This window comes from Pipistrellus hanaki, assembly GCF_964339955.1.
Source record: "Pipistrellus hanaki genome assembly, chromosome: 12".
NCBI lineage: Eukaryota > Metazoa > Chordata > Mammalia > Chiroptera > Vespertilionidae > Pipistrellus > Pipistrellus hanaki.
In genome coordinates, this window is record NC_140514.1 from 47,684,893 (window position 1) to 47,705,013 (window position 20,121).

Genomic DNA, 20,121 nt, shown 5'->3' on the forward strand with positions numbered 1-20,121 from the left:
TTACTTAGAACTATATTTAACAAAAAATCAGACTTACACTCTAAAAACTACAAAGATGTAGAGCCCCCTCAGTTATGGGAAAGACATCAGTAAAATATTAGTATGTAAAACAGCACCTCTCCATAGTATGTTACTTAGAATCCTACTACAGCTTATGCAGAAAAAGACACACAAAAAAATCTGTGTTCTGCCTCATTTCCCTTCTACATTTTCACATCACAAAGTAGCATGCTAACTATGTTATAAAGTCCCACAATAAGGAGGCCAATCTGTTTAGCTTTATTTAATTCAGCAAGTCCTAAATGTTTTGACCATGGATGCCTTTTGGTCACTAACAGCACTAATATTCTCATTTTTCTAAAAGTTGAAAGAAATTAAACAGAACCTAAATAGGAGGAAATATATCCCATTTTAATGAATTAGAAAACTTCATATTACTAATATGGCAATTCTCCCCAGATCTACAGATTTAATGCAATCTCTATAAAAATTCCAGCTGACTTCTTTGCAGAAATTGACAAGCTTATCCTAAAATGTAGTTTATGGAAATTCAGGGGATCCAAAATAGCCAAAACAACCTTGGAGGGGGAAAGAGCAAAGTTGGTGAACTCACATTTCCCAATTTCAAAACTTTCTACAAAGCTACAGCAATCAGGACAGTGTGGTTGGCTAGCAAGAGGATTGACAAAGGTGTCAATAGAATAGAATTAAGAGTTTGAAAATAAGCCTTTTACAGCAAATTGATTTTTTATAAGACTGCAAAGATAATTTGATGGTCAGTAGTCTTTTTAACAAATAACGCAAAAAAATTAGGTTGAACCCCTTTCTCAACCCTATATATAAAAACTAACTCAAAATAAATTAAAGACTAAGTGTGTAACAGCTAAAAAATGAAACTCTTATAAGACAACATAGGTGTAAATCTTTGTGACCTTGGATCATGCAATGGCTTCTTAGCTATGACACAAAAAATATAACTAAGAGAAAAATTGGATAGACCAGACATTATCATCAAAATTAAAAGCTTTTGTGTTTCAAAGGATAGAATCAAGAACGTGAAAATTCAACCCACAAAATAGGAGAACATTTTTTACAAATCATGTATCTGATAAGAGGTGTGAATCTAGAACATATAAAGAACTATTACAACTCCATTATAAAAAGGCAGGTAATCTAATCTCACAATGGACAAGGAGTTGAATAGGCAGTTCTCCAAAGAAGATATACAAATGACTAGTAAACACAGGAAAAGATTATCAACATCACCAGCCATTGGGGAACAGAGCAAATTAATATTACAATGAGATGCCACATCACACCCACTAGGACAGCTGTAATCAGAGACAGACAATAACAAGTGTTAGCTAGGATGTGGAGAGACTAGAACCCTCAGACACTGCTGCTGGGATTGCGAAATGCTACAGGTGCTGTGGAAATCAGTTTGGTGGTTCCTCAAATGTGAACCAGAGTTACTGAAGTACATAGCACTTCCAATCCTTGGTATGTTCACTGCCAAGAGAAATGGAAATATATGTCCATGCAAAACACAATGTTCCTGGTGTCGTTATTCATAACTAGAGGCCCAGTGCATGAAAATTCGTGCACTGGGAGGTAGGGGGGCCTCAGCTCAGCCTGTGTCCTCTCACAGAGGGGGAGCCCTCAGGCAACATCCTTCCACCACTGCTATACTCCCCAGCCGTGAACCTGGCTTCTATGTGAGCAGCACTCCCCCTGTGGGCGTGCACTGACCACCAGGGGGCAGCTCCTGTGTTGATCATCTGCCCCCTGGTGGTCAGTACGCATCATAGTGACCAGTCATTCCACAGTTCGGTCGATTTGCATATTCGCCTTTTATTATATAGATAATAAAAAAGTGTAAATATCTCAAATGCGTATCAGTTAATAGAGGGATAAACAACATGTGGTATATCCATATGAACATTAGGCCTAAAATTAAAGCTCAGTATTATTGTGCTGCTTTAACATCTGGCAAAACTGTGAGGGCCTCAAATGGCCTAAGCTCTTCTCCCAATTCTGTATCTAGTGATAAGGTCCCCGAGTCAAGCAACTCTTCTTAGCAAAGGGACCGGGCACGGTTTCTGTTTATACCTGGAGGGTTTCCATTCCTGCAGAATTATTCAGACAAGCTTATAACATCTTCCCCTGGGAATCAGTGAACAGTCTATCTTCTGAATACTACAAAGGCTGCCCCTCACAGCCAAGATAAGAGCTCATGTTTGGATGATTGAATAAAGAAGAAGTGGTACATATATACAACAGAATATTACTCAGCCATTAAAAAGAACACAATCTTACCATTTGTGACAACACGGGTGGAATCAGAGGGCATTATGCTAAGTGAAATAAGTCAGATAAAGACAAATATCATAGGATTTTACTTACACGTGGAATCTAAAGAAAAATGAATAAATGAATAAACAAAATAGAAACAGACTCATATATACAGAGAATAGACTAATTATGGTTTGAGGTGAAAAGGGTGAAGGGATTAAGCAGTACAAATTGGTAGTTGCAGAATAGCCACAGAGTAGTAATTACAGCGCAGGGCATATAGTCAATAAAATCGAGATACATAGGCCTGGGGCCAGGTGAATACTTGAAGAGGGTGAGGGGGGCAGAACCACTCTGTAAAGTACATGGTTTTCTAACTTTGCGGTACTTCTGAAACCAATACAGAATAATACTGACTGTAAACTGGAAAATACATTTTAAAAACACTTTTTGAATTCCCAACGTCAGAATAATGAAGAAGCTCTCACTGTTCACCGTGCACTGGCAGAAGCTAAAGGAACGGCTTTCACAGAGAAAAGGCAGAAACTGAGCAAGGATTTTATTTGATTGGCTATTTTGTACAAATGCTGAACCCAAAACTTTGGTCTCCGAAGAAATGTTCTACTTTAGATGCCCACGTGTGCACATTCATGCACCTTCCCTGGGGGATTCTGCTGCAGAAGTTAGAGCCACTGCCTTAACCTGCGCGGCTGTGCTTCCCTTCATAGTCCCAGGTGTCACCTGCCTTCTGCAGTTGCTTGAGCAAACAGGGAATGCTTCCATGAGTACCGGTCTTCAAGGTGTTTTTAAGTTCTTTAGTGTGTCGAGGCCATGTATTTCTTTGAGAGCCTGTCAAGTATTTACATAGGTGAGTGAAGGTTATGAAAAGTGGGAAAGTTAGTCAGATTGTCACTACGTTTAAAATAAAAATGAGCTTTAAATCATTTAAAAAGAGACAGAAAACTGTTTCTTCTTATAGAAAGATGCCAACTTGTGACAGCCCCAGGATTCGCATAAAACAATTACTTATTTGCACATACTGCCTCTTTCTCTTTTAACATTTCAGCTCACAATTTAACTTTTTTTTGTTATTATTAATCCTCACCAGAGAATATTTTTCCATTGATTTTTAGAAAGAGTAGAAGGAAGAGGGAGAGACAGAGAGAGAAATATCGATGTGAGAGAGACACATCGATTGATTGTCTCCTACATGCACCACAACCAGGGCCATGGGACCTGCAACTGAGGTATATTTCCTTCAGAATTGAACCGGGGCAGTTCAGTCCATGGGCTGAGGCTCTACCCACTGAGCAAAACCGGCTAGAGCTCAAAATTTAACTTTTGAAGGATTTCCCCTTTGTCATACAAAGTTGAACAGGGTTCTTTTGATTTCAGATGATGGGACGCTTCTTCAGCGGACTGGCACAGTCAGGGGCCTGGTGCTGCTTTGATGAATTTAATCGAATTGACATTGAGGTTTTGTCAGTGATTGCACAGCAACTCATTACCATTCGGAATGCCAAAGCTGCAAAGGTAAGGCCAGGCAACTCCACCGAGACAGCAGCACCTCCAGTTTGTAACTAACCGACAGCCCTTTGCATCGTAGGCAGGAGAGTGCTAGCTTGAGCCTGCCTGGTGCATGTTTGCAGTGTGATTGGTAAGTACTATGGCGACATGACTTAGCTGGGAGAATTAATTCCTCATGCAGGCCGCACAGAAACCGGCATATGTCAGACACTGTGCTGCCCTTGTGGAACTGTGTGCGTCTTCCCATCCCCAACACACACACACACACACACACACACACACTCACATATCTCCTACTTTCTTCCTCACTTTTTCTTGTTCTTACCTTGGACATTTATTATTTATGGTAGACAGATGGGAGAGGATTCCTGGGCAATCCAGGGGGACTCAGCTCCCCAGCATCCACTGGACAGAAGCCAAGGAGTGTGTCCCATATGAGGGGTTTATATTGGAAAGCTGATTGCCTTGAAGCATGGACCAAGTTCTCTGTGTTGACTTCCTGAGACACAGTCATAAGATCACCAAAGGGCAGACTGATGTTCAGACAGTATAAGCCAGAACAGTCTTGCCAATTATAAATAGCTACTACCCCAAGCCCCTAGAGCAGGGGTCTTCAAACTACGGCCCGCGGGCCACATGCAGCCCCCAGGGGAGTCTGATCCTGCCCGCCAGGTTTTTTGGGCAGTGAGTGCAGCCAAGGTGTTACAGTAGGAATTAGTAGTTCATATAGTCCGGCCCTCCAGCTCTCTGAGGGACTGTGATCTGGCCCCCACTTTAAAAAGTTTGAGGACCCCTGCCCTAGAGGGTCCCCCACCACTAATTTGGCCCCTTCACAGGAAACCCTTATGTCCTCAGGATCCAGCCGAAGGATTCATGCTGACATAGCGAGAGGGCATCTGGATGCAGCTGTAGCTCCAGGGGCAGGGGCCATTCTTATCAAAAGGTGCCCTGCTAAAGAGTTCTTAGATATTTTGAACTTAGATATTCACCTTTGCAAAAAAAAAGCAAATTATAGAGCAAGTAAAAAGAAAGCAGAAATTGGAATTGAATGAGCTGCTAAATTGTACAAGTTGTTGTACTTTACACTTATTTTACCTACACACCAAACCTGCGTGACGTATATGGCATTGCCTCAAGGTTACTTATGGGTGAAAAGGATTCAAAGAAACTTTAAAATATTTGGGAACACCATAGACCTAAATCCATGTGATCTTAAAGTCTACATCCCTCCAGGTGTGCACTCCCTGCCCGACCCCGACCCCGATCCTCTGAGGAGGCCTGTATTGAATACAGGGGCCTCCAAATATACAATACCTTAACTCAGAAGTCATTATCACCTTGCTGAGCAGTGAGGTGAGAGCAAAGTGTGGCGGAAAAGGGAGGAAAGACCAAAGAGAATGGAGGGAGAATGGCAGCCTTGCCAACTGGAGAGTAACCATGTGCGGTCACAGGAAGGTAGGAGGACGTCTGAGACTCCCCAGATCTCGTCCTCAGTTTTGCCGGTGGCCAGATGGTAATCAGAAGGAGATACATCCCCTGGGATAGGTGGAGACACTAAAGCATGGAAATTTGCAAGTTACAAAAACAGAATCAGCAATTTAGTGGCAGCAGGACTGCTCTCCAGTTGTACCATCCAACATGTTCTGCTCCAGGATATGACACATCTCCAGCTCCATCCAGTCTTCCTCTGTATTCTCCACATTCTTACTAGTGCCTTCATCCAGTGGCCCAGCTAGACCTGGAATTCATCTTGGATTTTCCCCATTACTATCAACCCTAGAACTGAAGCCATCAATCACCACATTCGTTTAATTTTACCTGCTAGATGCCTCTTGTCCCTAGTGATAACCCCATAATTCTGGCTCCCATAGTCCCTCTAATAACAGTTCCTTATTGGACCCCCTATCTGACCTCTCCACTGCTGCCTTTGACCCTATCACTCTGCTCAAAATTCTTCTCTGTTTCCCACACCCATAGGACAAAATTTAAATTCCTTCCTCTAGTGTGCAAGATCCCTGATGCTCAGGCCTTGGCTACTGACTCTTTCCTCCTAGAACTCTACCCTTGAGCAGAGTGGATAGCTGGTCATTCCCTGAACGTGCAGTGTAGTGTCCTGTTTCTGCTTCCTCTGACTGAAACAGATGCCCCTGGCTGTCTCTGTGAAATGCCTCTCCTCATTCCTCCTTTCTCCAGCAGACTTCCCTACTGCTCCTTTGGGCTTTACTCCCTGTGGCCTTTGCACACACCTGCCCTGTATCATCTGTTGCACACCATGGTCACAGTTTCCAGGTTTGACTAAGCAAGTCCAGGAGCTTCTAGAGGACTCAGGCATGAGTCTCCTTCAGCTCTCTGCATCCACACCTAACCCATTGCCTCACCTGCAACAGATGTTCAGCAGGTGTTTGCTGCTGAATAAAAGTGAGAGGGTAATTCCAGTGACACTAACAGCTGGGCTTCAATCACCGAAGGACTAACGTCAGATTAGAATTTTTTTGAGAAAAGCAGAAAGTGAGGGTGGAGAGGTTTAGTGGCCATTAAGTCCAAGTTGAGTTGAGGAGGCTCAGCAAGAGATGTTGAGGCCTAGAAGATTGTAGGACTGGATCAAGCAGGAAGAGACTATTGGGCAAGACAGGGGCAGGGAGGCACAGAGCAGAAGAGTTTGGTTTTGTAGTACAGAACCAGGAGAGAAATGTCCCCTGTTGTCCAACAGCAGGATTTATATCTCTCTGCATGATGTTCCATTGCACACATTTTTTTAAAATTCTCACCAGATGATATTTTTTTTCCAGAGAGGTGGAAGGAGGGGAGAAGGGGGAGAGAGATAAAACAAAACAAAACAAACAAACAAAAAACAAAAAAACATTGACATGAGAGAGAGACATAGATTGGTTGCCTCCCACATGCAGCCCTATTGGGCCAGGAACATGCACCCTTGACTGGGAATGGAACTCAAGACCCTTTTTCTGTGGGCTGATGCTCTAACCACTTAGCAAACCAGCCAGGGCTCCATTACACACATTTGGACTTCAGTACGAATCATGTGAAGGAGTGTACAGATGTCTGGAGAAGTGTTAACTTATCCATTCTTTTTCCTTTAACAGCTCTCTAGGTTCATGTTTGAGGGGCGGGAAATAAAGCTGGTCATGACTTGTGCAGCCTTCATCACTATGAATCCTGGATATGCAGGCAGGACCGAATTGCCAGATAACTTGAAAGCCCTGTTCAGACCTTTTGCAATGATGGTTCCAAATTATGCCTTGATTGCAGAGGTGAGCTTCACGTTATAAGCCAGGAAAAATTTAAGCTTATTTTTTTTACTTACTGTTGAAGTAGAAAGTTTTCTTCATGAATGCACCCTGGCAAAGGTTGTACATCGTTGCTTGCTCATAAGAGTAGATATGATTATCACTTATGATGTTTTGTTCTCTCTCTCTCTCTCTCTCTCTCTCTCTCTCTCTCTCTCTCTCTCTCTCTGTGTGTGTGTGTGTGTGTAAATGCTATATTCCTAATGCCTACTAGAATGATATCTGGAATATAGTAGGTTCTTAAATCGATGAATCATTGAGTTTAATTAAGCAGTTCATTGGGGTTTGTCAGTTCATCTCTAGAAATTAAAATGTCTGGAGTCATTCTAAAAATACTATCTTGTTCTCACTTCTTGGACATCTATAATAATAAAAGCATAATATGCAAATCGACCAAACAACAGAACCACCATCCAGATGACCTTCCTGATGACCACGCTTTGGCACGCACTAGTGCCAGGCCAGCCAAGGCGGGTACAGTGCGATTGGTCAGGGCCCCACCACCACCACTATCACCCCCCAGAGGGAGGCCCAGGCCACTTGGCTGGAAGCACTGGGTCGAGTGGGCGGGACCTCCCTTTGCAGGGCAATCAATTTGGGGGCCCCGTGATTGATCACCCCACAGAGGGAGGCCCAGGCCAGTCAAGCAATCGCACCACATGCCTGTCGCCCACAGAAGGAGGCAACTGGTGGGGGGGAGGGGAGACAGCACTACACAGATGACAAGCAGTGGCAGTGGTGAGGGCAGGACCAGCTGCCGGCAGCCAGGGGAAGGAAAGCCCCAATAGGCCCTGATTGTCAACCAGGCCTAAGAACTCTACCGAAGGCGTCCCGGATTGCAAGAGGGCACAAGCCAGGTTGAGGGATAACACTTCCTTCCCTCCCCCCATGCACAAATTTCGTGCACTGGGCCTCTAGTTATTTTATGTTAGAGTCCAGGGATGTTGAGTTACAGCACTGCTGGTGGAGGATGGAGGGTGGAGATTGGTCTGTAAGTCTGTATCAGCTTAGTAAGAAATAATCATCATTAATACATTAAATAGTTATATTGTGTTTATTCTTTCTGTGTCTATCTAGGAATCTTTTCATTTAAACTGGTTTTGATTTCTTAATACTAGCTAAGATCTAATGTGACTTCTTAGCACTTTTTGCAAAGGGTAATTTGCATATAGTTAAGCACACAAATCATAAGAGTACAACTCAGGGAACTCTTACACATGGATTCACTGGTGTGACCATCCAGACCAAAAATGGGGCATTTTCAGGCTCTAGATGGCCCTGTGTGCTCAGCACTGCAGTTCATGACAAGGAACCCCACCCCCTTTAGAATGCAGTTTCCCAGAAAATACAGATTGCTCCTGTGGCTAACAATTCTTTTGAGAACAGCTCATTTAAAATATTTCTTAATATGAAGTAAAAGTAATTACCTAAAAATAGAATAAACCACGCCAAATCCTATCATTAGGAATATTACAACTTCTATTAGTATAATGCTTGTATCATCACAGTGTCCAGGTTTGACTCAGCAAGTCCAGAAGCTTCTAAAAGGGCCCAGGCATGAGTCTCCTTCAGCTCTCTACATTCACACTTGACCCACTGTCTCACCTGCAACAGATGCTCCTGAGGCCATGGTGGGTTGGAAGGCTGTTAAGGCAGGTGGTGTCTTCACTAGGCCCCCTGTGGACAGGGACAGTGAATGGCTTGCTCATTGTCCAGTGATGGTAGCAAAGAAACCAGTTTTGGAACTCAATCCACCATTTTGTTCATATCTCATGTTTCATCCTATTGATTATCAGTAATTAATTGAGGACATTTAAAAAACCCAGTCTACTGAGTGCTATTCCTGTTGTTACAGATTGAATGAGTCAGGATCTGCCACCAGTAAATGCTCTTAATCGCCTGCAGTGTACAGATCTCTGTGCTGATAGGTAGCTAGACCAAACAAAACAGGCGCCAGTAAGAAATCTCTGCATCATCTCAAATCCCAATTCCGAGGCCAGCAGCAGTGATTTGAGTATATTGTGGATTGGAGGAAGGGTCCACACCCCCTCCACTGTTGTTACGGATTTATTAGCCACGGCTACAGAAACTTGTCCCAGGCAAGGCAGCTCCTAGGGCAGGGGAGAGGCTGCAGATCTTTGTATGGTTTCCCGAGACTCCTGGGGAACCTACACCGTCAGATGTGAGAGGCTCAAGTCTTGCTTCTGTACTCAGGCCTTATACCACCATCTTGTTTATTAGCATACTGCTTACATCATCACAGCTGCCATAATGTGAACATTTTCAAGCTGTGGGCTCTCCACTCTTTGAATCAAATGTCACTAAGGCTGCATCTCCATCAATGGAGAGGAAGCAGAATCAGGGCTCAGGTCTCCCCAATACAATGTCCCACCTTCCACTTCCTGTGGCATAGAAAATCCTTTTCCCCTCAGTCTTTACATTTCTTTGTTAAATGATGTGACAACTGAGAGAGCTGTGGTGTCTAAAGTAGATTTTGAAGACATTGGTATTTATGCTGACATATTTTTGTCAATAAAACGTAATAACATGATGTAATGCTTTTTTTCCTAGGTAATTCTATATTCTGAGGGATTTGAATCCAGTAAAATATTAGCAAGAAAAATGACTCAGATGTATAAGCTGTGCAGTGAACAGCTCTCTCAGCAAGATCACTACGACTTCGGCATGAGAGCCGTGAAGTCTGTGCTGGTCATGGCTGGGTAAGAAACTGAGGCGGCCAACAGCGAAACGTCAGAACGTGCAATCAAACACGTTCCGTGGGCAATTCACAAACGGCTCTTAAAGTAGCATAGGAAGTGATTAATCAGTGTCAGCCGCTGCTGCTGTCATCGTTCTTACCTTAACACTCGCATTCGCCATGAAATGGGCATCTCTGCTCATCCCCTGACAGTTCTTCACTGTGGGCGTACATGGCTGTCCCCAGACCGGACCTGAATCTAGACTGGGCTTCGGAGAACTTTCATTTCCCCTGAATTTGTCACATACACGGGGCTTTAGTGAGCAAAAGCTTTTCCCAATATAAGAATGATGACTCCAGCCGGGACCGGTTTGGCTCAGTAGATAGAGCGTCAGCCTGCGGACTGAAAGGTCCCAGGTTCGATTCTGGTCAAGGGCATGTACCTTGGTTGCGGGCACATCCCCAGTGGGGGGTATGCAGGAGGCAGCTGGTCGGTGTTTCTCTCTCATCGATGTTTCTAACTCTCTGTCCCTCTCAATTCCTCTCTGTGTAAAATCAATAAATAAAATAAAAAAAAAGAATGATGACTCTACTTAAAAGGCATACGTTTAGCTATGCATATTCAACTATCAATCATAACTGTCACCTGACAAAGCCAGATCATTCGAAACACTTCAGTTTTATCATTCTATCATTCGTCCAGGCTCTTGTCCAAGACTTCACCTCTGTCCTTACAGTATGGTCCACGGTGGAGCTGCTCTCTAGGGTCTGGTAAAGCACGAGCTTTTTCTCCTGTCAGGTCCCTTTTTCTCCTTTCTCCTGTCAGATCTTCTTAAAACTCCTGTCTATGGAATCTCCAGATTGGCCAGAGTCTCTAAGGACTATGTCCTGTCTTGTCCTTCCTCTCAGGCCATGACTTGCTGGTCTGGATTCTGTACCTCCAGGGCCCTTCAGCCTGGCCCTGTATCCTTGGGTTTTCCACAAATTTGTCTGCCCTTCCATAATCTCTGTTCTTTCTTTGAAATAGTTTCAAAGAAAGGACATTGGGTATAGAAAGATATTTGTGTTTCTCCTTTACACAGGATGGACCCTTAAGGAGACTACTAAGACTTTAGAGAAAGACTCCTAAGACTTCAACTGCAGCACAGTGGGCAAGACAGAAAAATGAGCAATTATCTAGGATATGATGTAGTGAGGGCAACCATAGGGCTGTGCCCAAGGTTTGCCATGAGAGATGGAGGAACTTTCTAGAGGAGGGAGTAATTGGGCTGTGTTTCAAAGGGTGAATAAGCACCAGCAAAGGAGCCAAGCAGGGTGTTCCCGGCTGAGCTAACAGAAAGTCACAGGGATGTTAATCATCATGATGCTTCCAGGGGTGCATGTAAATTCAGGGAGGATTGATGTGGGAGTTTGAAAAAAAAAAAAAAAGTGTCCTTGTCATCATCCTCAAGGCTGTGTAGCCTGTGCTTGACTCCTGCGCATGCTCTGATGGAGCTGGACACTTGGGATGAAGGGAACATGCTCCTCGCCTTTCAGCAGGAACCTGCAGCAGGGCGCCCCATTACCCCCCACTCCCCACCCACCCCTAGGCTTTCTGAACGTGAAATCCCTGACCCATGGGTTTGGAAAATCACATTCAGTAACTATGTTCTCACAAATGTCATCTGAATTATCCTTTTACATTTAGGTCTTTAAAAAGAGAGAACCCAGATCTAAATGAAGATGTGGTGTTGATAAGAGCACTGCGAGACTCCAACTTGCCCAAGTTCCTAACAGATGACGCTATTCTGTTCAGGTAAGTTTCTAGATGTTACAGAATAAAGCATAGCTGCTGTGTAGAGGTCATGGATAGTCTTCTCTGCAAGCATGTCTCTCTCTAGCAAACTAATCTCTCATCTTTTCTAGAGATACTTATTGCCATTTAAGAAAAAACACACACTCATTTAAAATAAAGGCCCTAGTCCTAGGCATTTTGGTTGAGTGGATAGAGTGTCAGCCCACAGACTGAAGGGTCCTCTTGGGTTCGATTCTGGTCAAGGGCACGTACTCCGGTGGCAGGTTCTGGCCCTGGTCAGGGTACCTGCGAGAGGCAACCAATTGATGTGTCTCTCTCACATCAGTGTTTCTCTGTCTCTCCAAAAATTAATGGAAAAATACTCTCAGGTGAGGATTAACCAAAATAAATAAATAATATAAAATAAAGGCACTAAAATATTATCAGCCATCCAATTATCTCTGAGTGGGTTTTTTTTCCCAAAATATTGATCATCAGGCTGTATGCTATATAAATTAGTATGGGTTAATCTGAGAAATTTGCCATCCCCCCAAGAAATCAGATTTGAGGTTAGCATAAATGTGATTGCTTTTTATTTATGTATTTCTACTTTTATTAATTAGTTTTATGTTTATCTAAGACATACATGTAGTATTTTTAAAAATAAAATAATGCCATAAATTAGTCTCATGAAAAGCAGTAGTTCCCTGCCCTTCACCAACTTATCAAAGGCAAGTAATTTTTTCACTGATTGATTGACACATTCATTCATTTTACTATTGCCCTTCATATTTTTAGTACCATGTTTTTGCCATTTCTTGATTTTTTTTAAATATATTTTTATTGATTTTTTACAAAGAGGAAGAGAGAGGGATAGAGAGTTAGAAACATCAATGAGAGAGTCATCGATCAGCTGCCTCCTGCATACCCCCTACTGGGGATGTGCCTGCAACCAAGGCACATGCCCTTGACCGGAATCGAACTTGGGACTCCGCAGTCCACAGGCCGACGCTCTAGCCACTGAGCCAAACCGGTTTTGGCCATTTCTTGATTTTTCAGTTTTAGATATTATCCATTATGCATGTGCAGCTCTTCCCCTAGGCCCATCTTCTCTGTGTAGTCATATTGCAATATAACCTGAGCAAAAAAATCTAGGATTGCTGTGCTTTATCATGGCTATGTAAACATTATCCATGGCTGAGCGATAATTTCATTATTAAATAACCTAGCTTTTTATTTTCCCTTCACTTACCATCATTCTTATTTTTTAATCTTTTACTTACTTCCTATAAACTTATCATTTGTTTCCAAATTCTACCAAAGTGTAAATCCCCTAAAAGCAAACAAACAAACAATGAAAATATTGAATTTGCCTCTTGGGAGCCCTCTGTCCTGCTCTAATCGGGGCTGCTCACCCATGGCCCCTGGTGCACATCTCTGACCGGGGATGTCCTTAACGACTGTGCTGGGATTCCCTTTGCCCTGTCTTCTATCAGTGCCCCTGCTCCTCAGAGTGTGTCTGCTCCTTTTGGGGGATACAATGAGGAAAATGTCTAAGCATTTATCTTTGCACACTGATGATCTTTCTATAATTGAGATTCAAGGAAGTAAGTTAACTAGGTCATAGGGTAAGAAGCATTTTTAATTTAGCCTATCAAGATGTTCTCCAAAGACATTTTACATTTATATAAATGGTTTTATGAAAATACCCATTTCCCTTTAAGTATTTTAATGAGAGACCAGAAGTCTTGAATGTATGCATTCATTTAATTAGTAGTATCATTTCTTAAGGTCATGAGTCATGTATATTTATTATTCTAAGAGCTTTTTTTCTATTTTACTGATTTTTGGGGAGTCATAAATTCTATCTGGTATAAAAATTGGAAATATTTCTCTATCATTCATTCTTTAAGTTTGTATAGAAAACCTTTTATCTCACAGAAGATTATTTTTTACTTGTTTTTTTTTCACTTTATCACTATTTTTTAGTTATAGATTTCCTATCTTTCTTAGAAAGACCTTACCACAGTGGTATAAAATTCATCTCTTATATTTTTATCTAGTACCTTTGTGGTCATTTTATATTAAGGTCTTTACTGTATCTCAAATGCATTTGTGTATAAAGTGTAAGCAAGGGATTTAACTTCGTTTTTACCCAAAGAAACACCCCACATTAACTGTTTCCCACAGAAAGTCGATTTTTCCTTTACTCCCTTTTTTACCTAGTACTAGTTTTCTATTTTTATTTCCATATTATTTTTCTGAGGATGCATATACAGTTATAAGTACATATTTGTGCATTTGGGAAAAGTTGAGTTAGAAATGTGACATTAGAAATAAACTGATAGATTCCTCACCTTGGCACTACACCATCTACTGTGGACAATACAGAAACACAAGAGATATTGCTTACCTTAAAGGCTCCCGATATACTTAAGAACATTGGTCTACAGTATAAGAAACAAGCAAAATCAAGCACAATATCAGAGAAATTATAGATCCTGGTATAAAATGTAAGATATACTAATGCTGTTCATATTTGGAGGAAAAGATCAATAAGAAAAATTAGATTCATTTTAATGTTTAATCAATTAATTGTAACAAATATGGGGAAAACTCAATTACCAGTGGTACTTAATTGATTTTATTTTTTAAATTTCAGTGGAATCATATCTGACCTTTTCCCTGGAGTCCAAATTCCAGAACATGATTATGGTATATTTCAGTCAACAATTATAGATGTCATGAATGGGCAAAATCTCCAGCCTGAGTCATGTATGGTTAAAAAAGTGATACAGTTCTATGAAACTATGCTGGTAAGGCATGGTGTTATGTTAGTTGGGCCCACTGGAGGTGGCAAGACCACAGTTTACCGAATACTTGCAGAAACTCTAGGGAATTTGAAAAAAAATGGTGCAGAGAATCCCCTTTACCAACCAGTTAAAACATACGTTCTTAATCCTAAATCAATTACAATGGGTGAGTTATACGGTGAAGTAAATAGCGTAACCTTGGAGTGGAAAGATGGTTTGATGGCACTGAGTGTCCGAGCAGCTGTGCAAGACACTTCAGAAGACCATAAGTGGATCATCAGTGATGGGCCGGTGGATGCTCTTTGGATTGAAAACATGAATACAGTGTTGGATGATAACAAGATGCTTTGCCTGGCTAACAGCGAGAGGATTAAACTCACACCTCAAATCCACATGCTTTTTGAGGTAAATATGTTATCGGGCAGTTGGGGTAGAGAGCTGGGGGCAGAGTCCTCACAATAACTCCAGAAAAAGAATTTTCTGAGACTCATGCAAGAGAATAAGTGATTTTTTTTATTTGCGTGGAATTACATCCCTAGGTCTCCAAAGTCCTATTTCCCTAAATCCAGTTATAGACGAAGTGTAGAAGCAAGCCAGTGTCCAGAGTTTCCGTTCCATGTTGCAACCGAGCCCAGTTCTTCATCAGGCTAGTGACAGTCCATTTGTCCATTGCGTGTGGGGGAGGAAGGTGGGCCCACATGGCTGTGGGCCAGATGGGCCATGGCTGTGGGCCAGATGGGCGAATGCAGAGGTGCCAAGAGAACAACCCCCCCTGCAACAAGATCCCAAGGGCACAAGAGCAACAAGAAAGTCACACTCCTTTATATATTTAGGGAACTAAATATCCCAAATTTTGCACCCTTGAAGTGGCTTCCCCAGCACTTGTTTCTTTTCCTTTAGAAATATATATATATATATATATATATATATATATATATATATATATATATATATATATTTAAAAATAACGAGGGCAGATGCGGAGAGTATATAATAAACATTTCTGGAGATCACAGTGGTCACAATAAATAATCCATATATATATGAATTAACATGATTTTAAATGTTCTCAAAGTTAAAAAATTATTGTACTTAAAGTGAACAAATTATCCCCAGGAGGGTTTGAAAGAGTAATGTGGACCAATTACAGTGACAAAATAGTATGGAAGATTATAGCCCTCATATATTCATTCATCAAATATTGATTGAATGCCTACTATATGCTAGGTGTTAGACTAGGTGTTGGTACAAGAATGAAACAAGAAGAAAAAAAGAGAAAAGAGAAGGAATTTTACAGTATCCTCCTATAATTATGGTTTAACTTAACACTCCTTCCCTATATCGGATTACTTATAGCTCTTCCAGTGTCTAAAGCCTATCGGCATTAAACTTAGTACATATGATTCGTTAACATGGAAGGTGTAGTAGTAAGAAAATATCATATTACCTGTTTCCTGTTTGCCTTTCTTCAATTTTAGGTGCAAGACTTAAAGGTTGCCTCTCCTGCTACAGTCAGTCGATGTGGGATGGTGTTTGTGGATCCCGATGAACTGAAATGGATGCCTTACGTTAAAACCTGGATGGCGGGTATTTCTAAAAAAGTGAGTGCAACCAGATACTCCCCAGTGTCTCCGTCTGTGAAGGCTCACACTTCCCTTGAGTGCCCACGTTGTAATAACGCAATGCTTCATTGTGCTTGATGGAGGGGATTCTCCAGAAATGTTTATTATATACTCTCCGCATCTGCCCTCGTTATTTTTAACCTCACCCTGCCAGTCTGCCTGGTCACTCTGGCCCTTGCCTGCTCTACCTGGCTTCTGCCCAGCCTGGTTCTTCTCAAGGGAAACACCAACCGCTTCCCTGTCTCCTCCAAAGCATGGCTAAAATGAGCTGGGGCATTACAAAGGATGGCAGAAGGCTTGAGATAATGAGAGTGGTCACAATGAAGAAGAGGACATTTCAGTCCATGTACCAGCTGTCATAATCTTGATATCTTAGGGAGCTATAGCACCTCTGAGAGCCAGAGAGAAGAGAAAACCCGTGTACCCCCCACTCAGTTGTAGGTCATGACCCCAGACACATTCTAACCTCAGAAGTACCATTCCACCCCAAGTGAAGAAAAGCTCTTACAGTGTTATTCACAATAGCTCAATTCCATTATTACCTTATTTAACAAGCCATCTTTTGAAATATTTTGCCCCATCCCAGCCCCCACTCCAAAAAAAGCCATCTTCTTTCTCCCTCTCCCTGTCCAAAGATGAATTAGACATCTATCGCTTCCCTCATTCCTAGGCATCAACATTTCAACAAGATTGTGATCTAGTCTCAAGAGTACCTAATTACAGAAAGCACCTTTCAGAATTGAGAATTTATCATGGCTACTGGCATAAGATTTTAAATCTTCCCAAATTCATTTTTTAAAAATAAATAGACTTTATTACTTACAATGCTTTTAGGTTTACAGAAAATTTTAGCAGAGTACAGAGACTTCTCTTCTTCTCCCTCTTCTCCAAACATAGTTTCCCCTATTATTAACATCTTGCATTACTGTGGTGCGTTTGTTAAAACTGATGAATCAATATCACTAATGCATCACTGAACCTGATATATTGTTGATATATTATCGGTGTGTCAATACTGACACATTGTTGATACATCATCAATAATGTTGCATTGATACATTAACTAAAGTCTATCACTTGCATAAGGGATTATTCTTTGTGTTCTATAATTCTATGGATTTTACAAATGGATAATACATGTAGTCACCCCTATAGTTTCAGAGTAGTTTCACTGCCTTAGAAACCTGTGCTCAGTCTCTTCATCTGTCCACTCTTCCTCAACCCACTAAGCATTGAGATTTACTGTCTTCATAGTTTTGCCTTTTACAGAATATCATGTAGTTGGAATCATATAATGTGTCGCTTTTTCAGATTGGCTTTTTAAATTTAGTAATATTCCTTTCTGTGACATAATGGCTCATTTCTTTTTATCATGGAAAAATATAACATTGTATAGATTTACCAAGTTTATTCATTCACCTACTGAAGGATATCTCAATTGCTTCCAAGTTTTTCCATTTATGAGTGACTATAGTTTACATTGCTGTATGACATATAGAAAAGCTAAGAGAGTGGATCCTAAGAGTTCTTACTTTGTTTTTTATTGTATTTATCTGAAATGATAGATGTCAACTAAGCTTTTTGTGGTAATCATTTCACAGTACAGTTGATCCTTGAATAGCACAGGTTTGAATTGTGCAGGTCCACTTACACGTGGATTTTTTTCAATAAATACAGCCTTGTATCCACGGGTTTGGCATCTGGGATTCAACCAAATGCAGATCAGCAATATATTTTCCCATTCCCAACCACTGATTGAAAATACTGGTTTTGAACCACAGTTGGTTGAATTAGCCATTGAATTTTCAGCTGTGTGGGCGTTTACACTGCATCCCCCATGTTCAAGGCTCAACTGTATGTATAATCAAACCATCATGCTGTACACCTTCAATTAATACAGTGGTGTATGTCAGTATTTTCCATAAAACTGGAAAAATTAAAACCAAAACCAAAATATTATTCCCATAAACATCCCTGTTCAGGCTTTTATGTGGACTTAAGTTTTCAAACTCATTTGAGTAAATACATAAGAGTGTGATTGCTGGGTCATATGGTAAATCTAGGTTTAGCTTTGTGAAAATCTGCCAGACTGTCTCGCCCAGTGGCTGTGCCAATTTGCATTCCACCCCCCCCCGCCACCTCCCCCCCCCCCCCCATCAATGAATGAGAGTTCCTGCTGCTCCATATCCTCACCAGTGCAAGGGAGTATTGGTGTTTTAGTAGATATTTTTTAATGTTTTCTCTAATAGTTCTCTTTTTCATATTCTTAATTGTGGGTGATATCAATATAGAAGACTGCATGAAATACATATTGGCAGTTTAATGAATGATTGTAAAATAAGCACCTGTGTACCCAATTTCTAGATCAAGATGTAAGACATTATCAGCTACCCAAAATCTTTCCATGTGTCCCGAGTCATAGGAGGCTTTTAAATTTTTTAATCATTTTATATCTTATTATATTTATATCCTTTAGTCTAAAAGTAACAAAATGCATTATAAAGTTCAATGGCGGGGGAGGGGGGGAAGGGAGGCATATATACTACTATTTGTAATACTTTAAACAATAAAATAAAAATTTTTTAAAAGATGTAAACCAACCCATTTCTAAATTTAATTACATATTTCATCTGGTCTTGCTAAAATATTATTTTTTTCTTTTCAGCTGAGTGAGGAATCCCAAGAATATATATTGAACCTTTTCCATTACGTTGATGATGGTTTAAATTTTATCAATAAAAAATGCATCCAAGCGATCCCACAAGTAGACATTAGCAAAGTGACTACACTCTGTTGCTTATTGGAGTCTTTGATATTTGAGAAAGATGGAATTAATCTCACAATGGTATGGAAGGTTTTATTACTTCAATAAAGCCAGAAAATGAGATTATTGTATAGCTCCTTTGCAAATAAATAACTCCAACTTTTCTGTAATATGATCAGTTTTCAAGTTAACTTTTCAGGGGACTAATGACCATGAGTAGATTAACAGAATCTAAAAGTTGGAAGGAGTGTTAGACAGCCTATGGTTCACTCCTATACTCAATGCTTAAATTCCCTTATAGTCTATAACATGCTTCTAACATGTGTCTGGCAGCAGCTGCTTCATGCAGGCATAAACAGAGTTATAATGGTCAGTTGAAAAACAACCTTGAGATTTTTTTTTTTTTTTGGACACTCTTTGACATTCCCATTCTCATCAGAGTATTTAACTTTGTACTACTATAAAACATCACTTTGTGAACCATTAAATTAAATATAGAAAACACATGCTGTGCCCTTTTTTATTTTGTTTCTTTATTGATTAAGGTGTTACATATGTGTCCTTATCCCCCCATTACCTCCCTGGTGTCTGTGTCCATTGATTAGGCTTATATGTATGCATACAAGTCCTTTGGTTGGTCTCTTTCTTAAATGTATGAGTCTACACACACACATACACACAAAACCCACAACAGTCTTTTGATTTTGCAATGTAGGATTTTTTTTTATGTTAACATAAAATATTAAAGGTCTATCTCTTTATTCTTTCAGGAACAAACAAAAGTGAACACAATGCTATGTCAGACTTTTATATTCTGTTATTTATGGTCTTTGGGTGGAAATCTAACTGAAAGCTACGCGGATATTTTTGATACATTTATTAGAACACAATTTGATGACAATCCTGATGCCAGGGTAAGAGCCAAATAAATTGAACTTTAGCGTATAAGTTCCAAATCATTAAAACTGAATTTCAATACTGAAACTTTAAAAGAGCCTTAGTTCTACTGCAAACATAAATTCTTCACTGAAAGAATTTCTAAAATCATTCACTTTTCTTAACCCTGGATAACATTTATTGTATTACACTTTTTAGGAGTCCTCTCCTGGCCATATGAAGAAATTAATGTATAAAACTACTTTTTTAAAATCCATACTATAAATGAATGTTTAATTCCAGTTAGTAAACTTATTCTTCGCAGTGTTATGGTGTAGCTATTCTGAACCTACTTCCTGTATATTCTAAGATTGAGCAAATGAATAAATGTGCTGAGGATAATGGAACAGGTTTTTCACTGTTGGAGAAGGGATTTACAGATATGTAAAT

At 40.5% G+C, this 20,121-nt stretch overlaps 1 protein-coding gene across 1 annotated transcript in view; it reads left to right on the plus strand.

Annotated features, from left to right (window-relative positions):
• Window positions 1-20,121, plus strand: part of DNAH6 (dynein axonemal heavy chain 6) — a gene marked incomplete at its 5' end in the record, with an annotated part of 204,336 nt that overhangs the window by 83,383 nt on the left and 100,832 nt on the right. Inside the window, 8 exons of the mRNA XM_084900943.1 lie at window positions 3,688-3,825; window positions 6,921-7,088; window positions 9,696-9,844; window positions 11,510-11,617; window positions 14,259-14,814; window positions 15,888-16,010; window positions 18,697-18,876; window positions 19,566-19,709. Of these exons, the coding sequence (XP_084757069.1) occupies window positions 3,688-3,825; window positions 6,921-7,088; window positions 9,696-9,844; window positions 11,510-11,617; window positions 14,259-14,814; window positions 15,888-16,010; window positions 18,697-18,876; window positions 19,566-19,709 (1,566 nt within the window). The remainder of the gene's footprint in view (window positions 1-3,687; window positions 3,826-6,920; window positions 7,089-9,695; window positions 9,845-11,509; window positions 11,618-14,258; window positions 14,815-15,887; window positions 16,011-18,696; window positions 18,877-19,565; window positions 19,710-20,121) is intronic.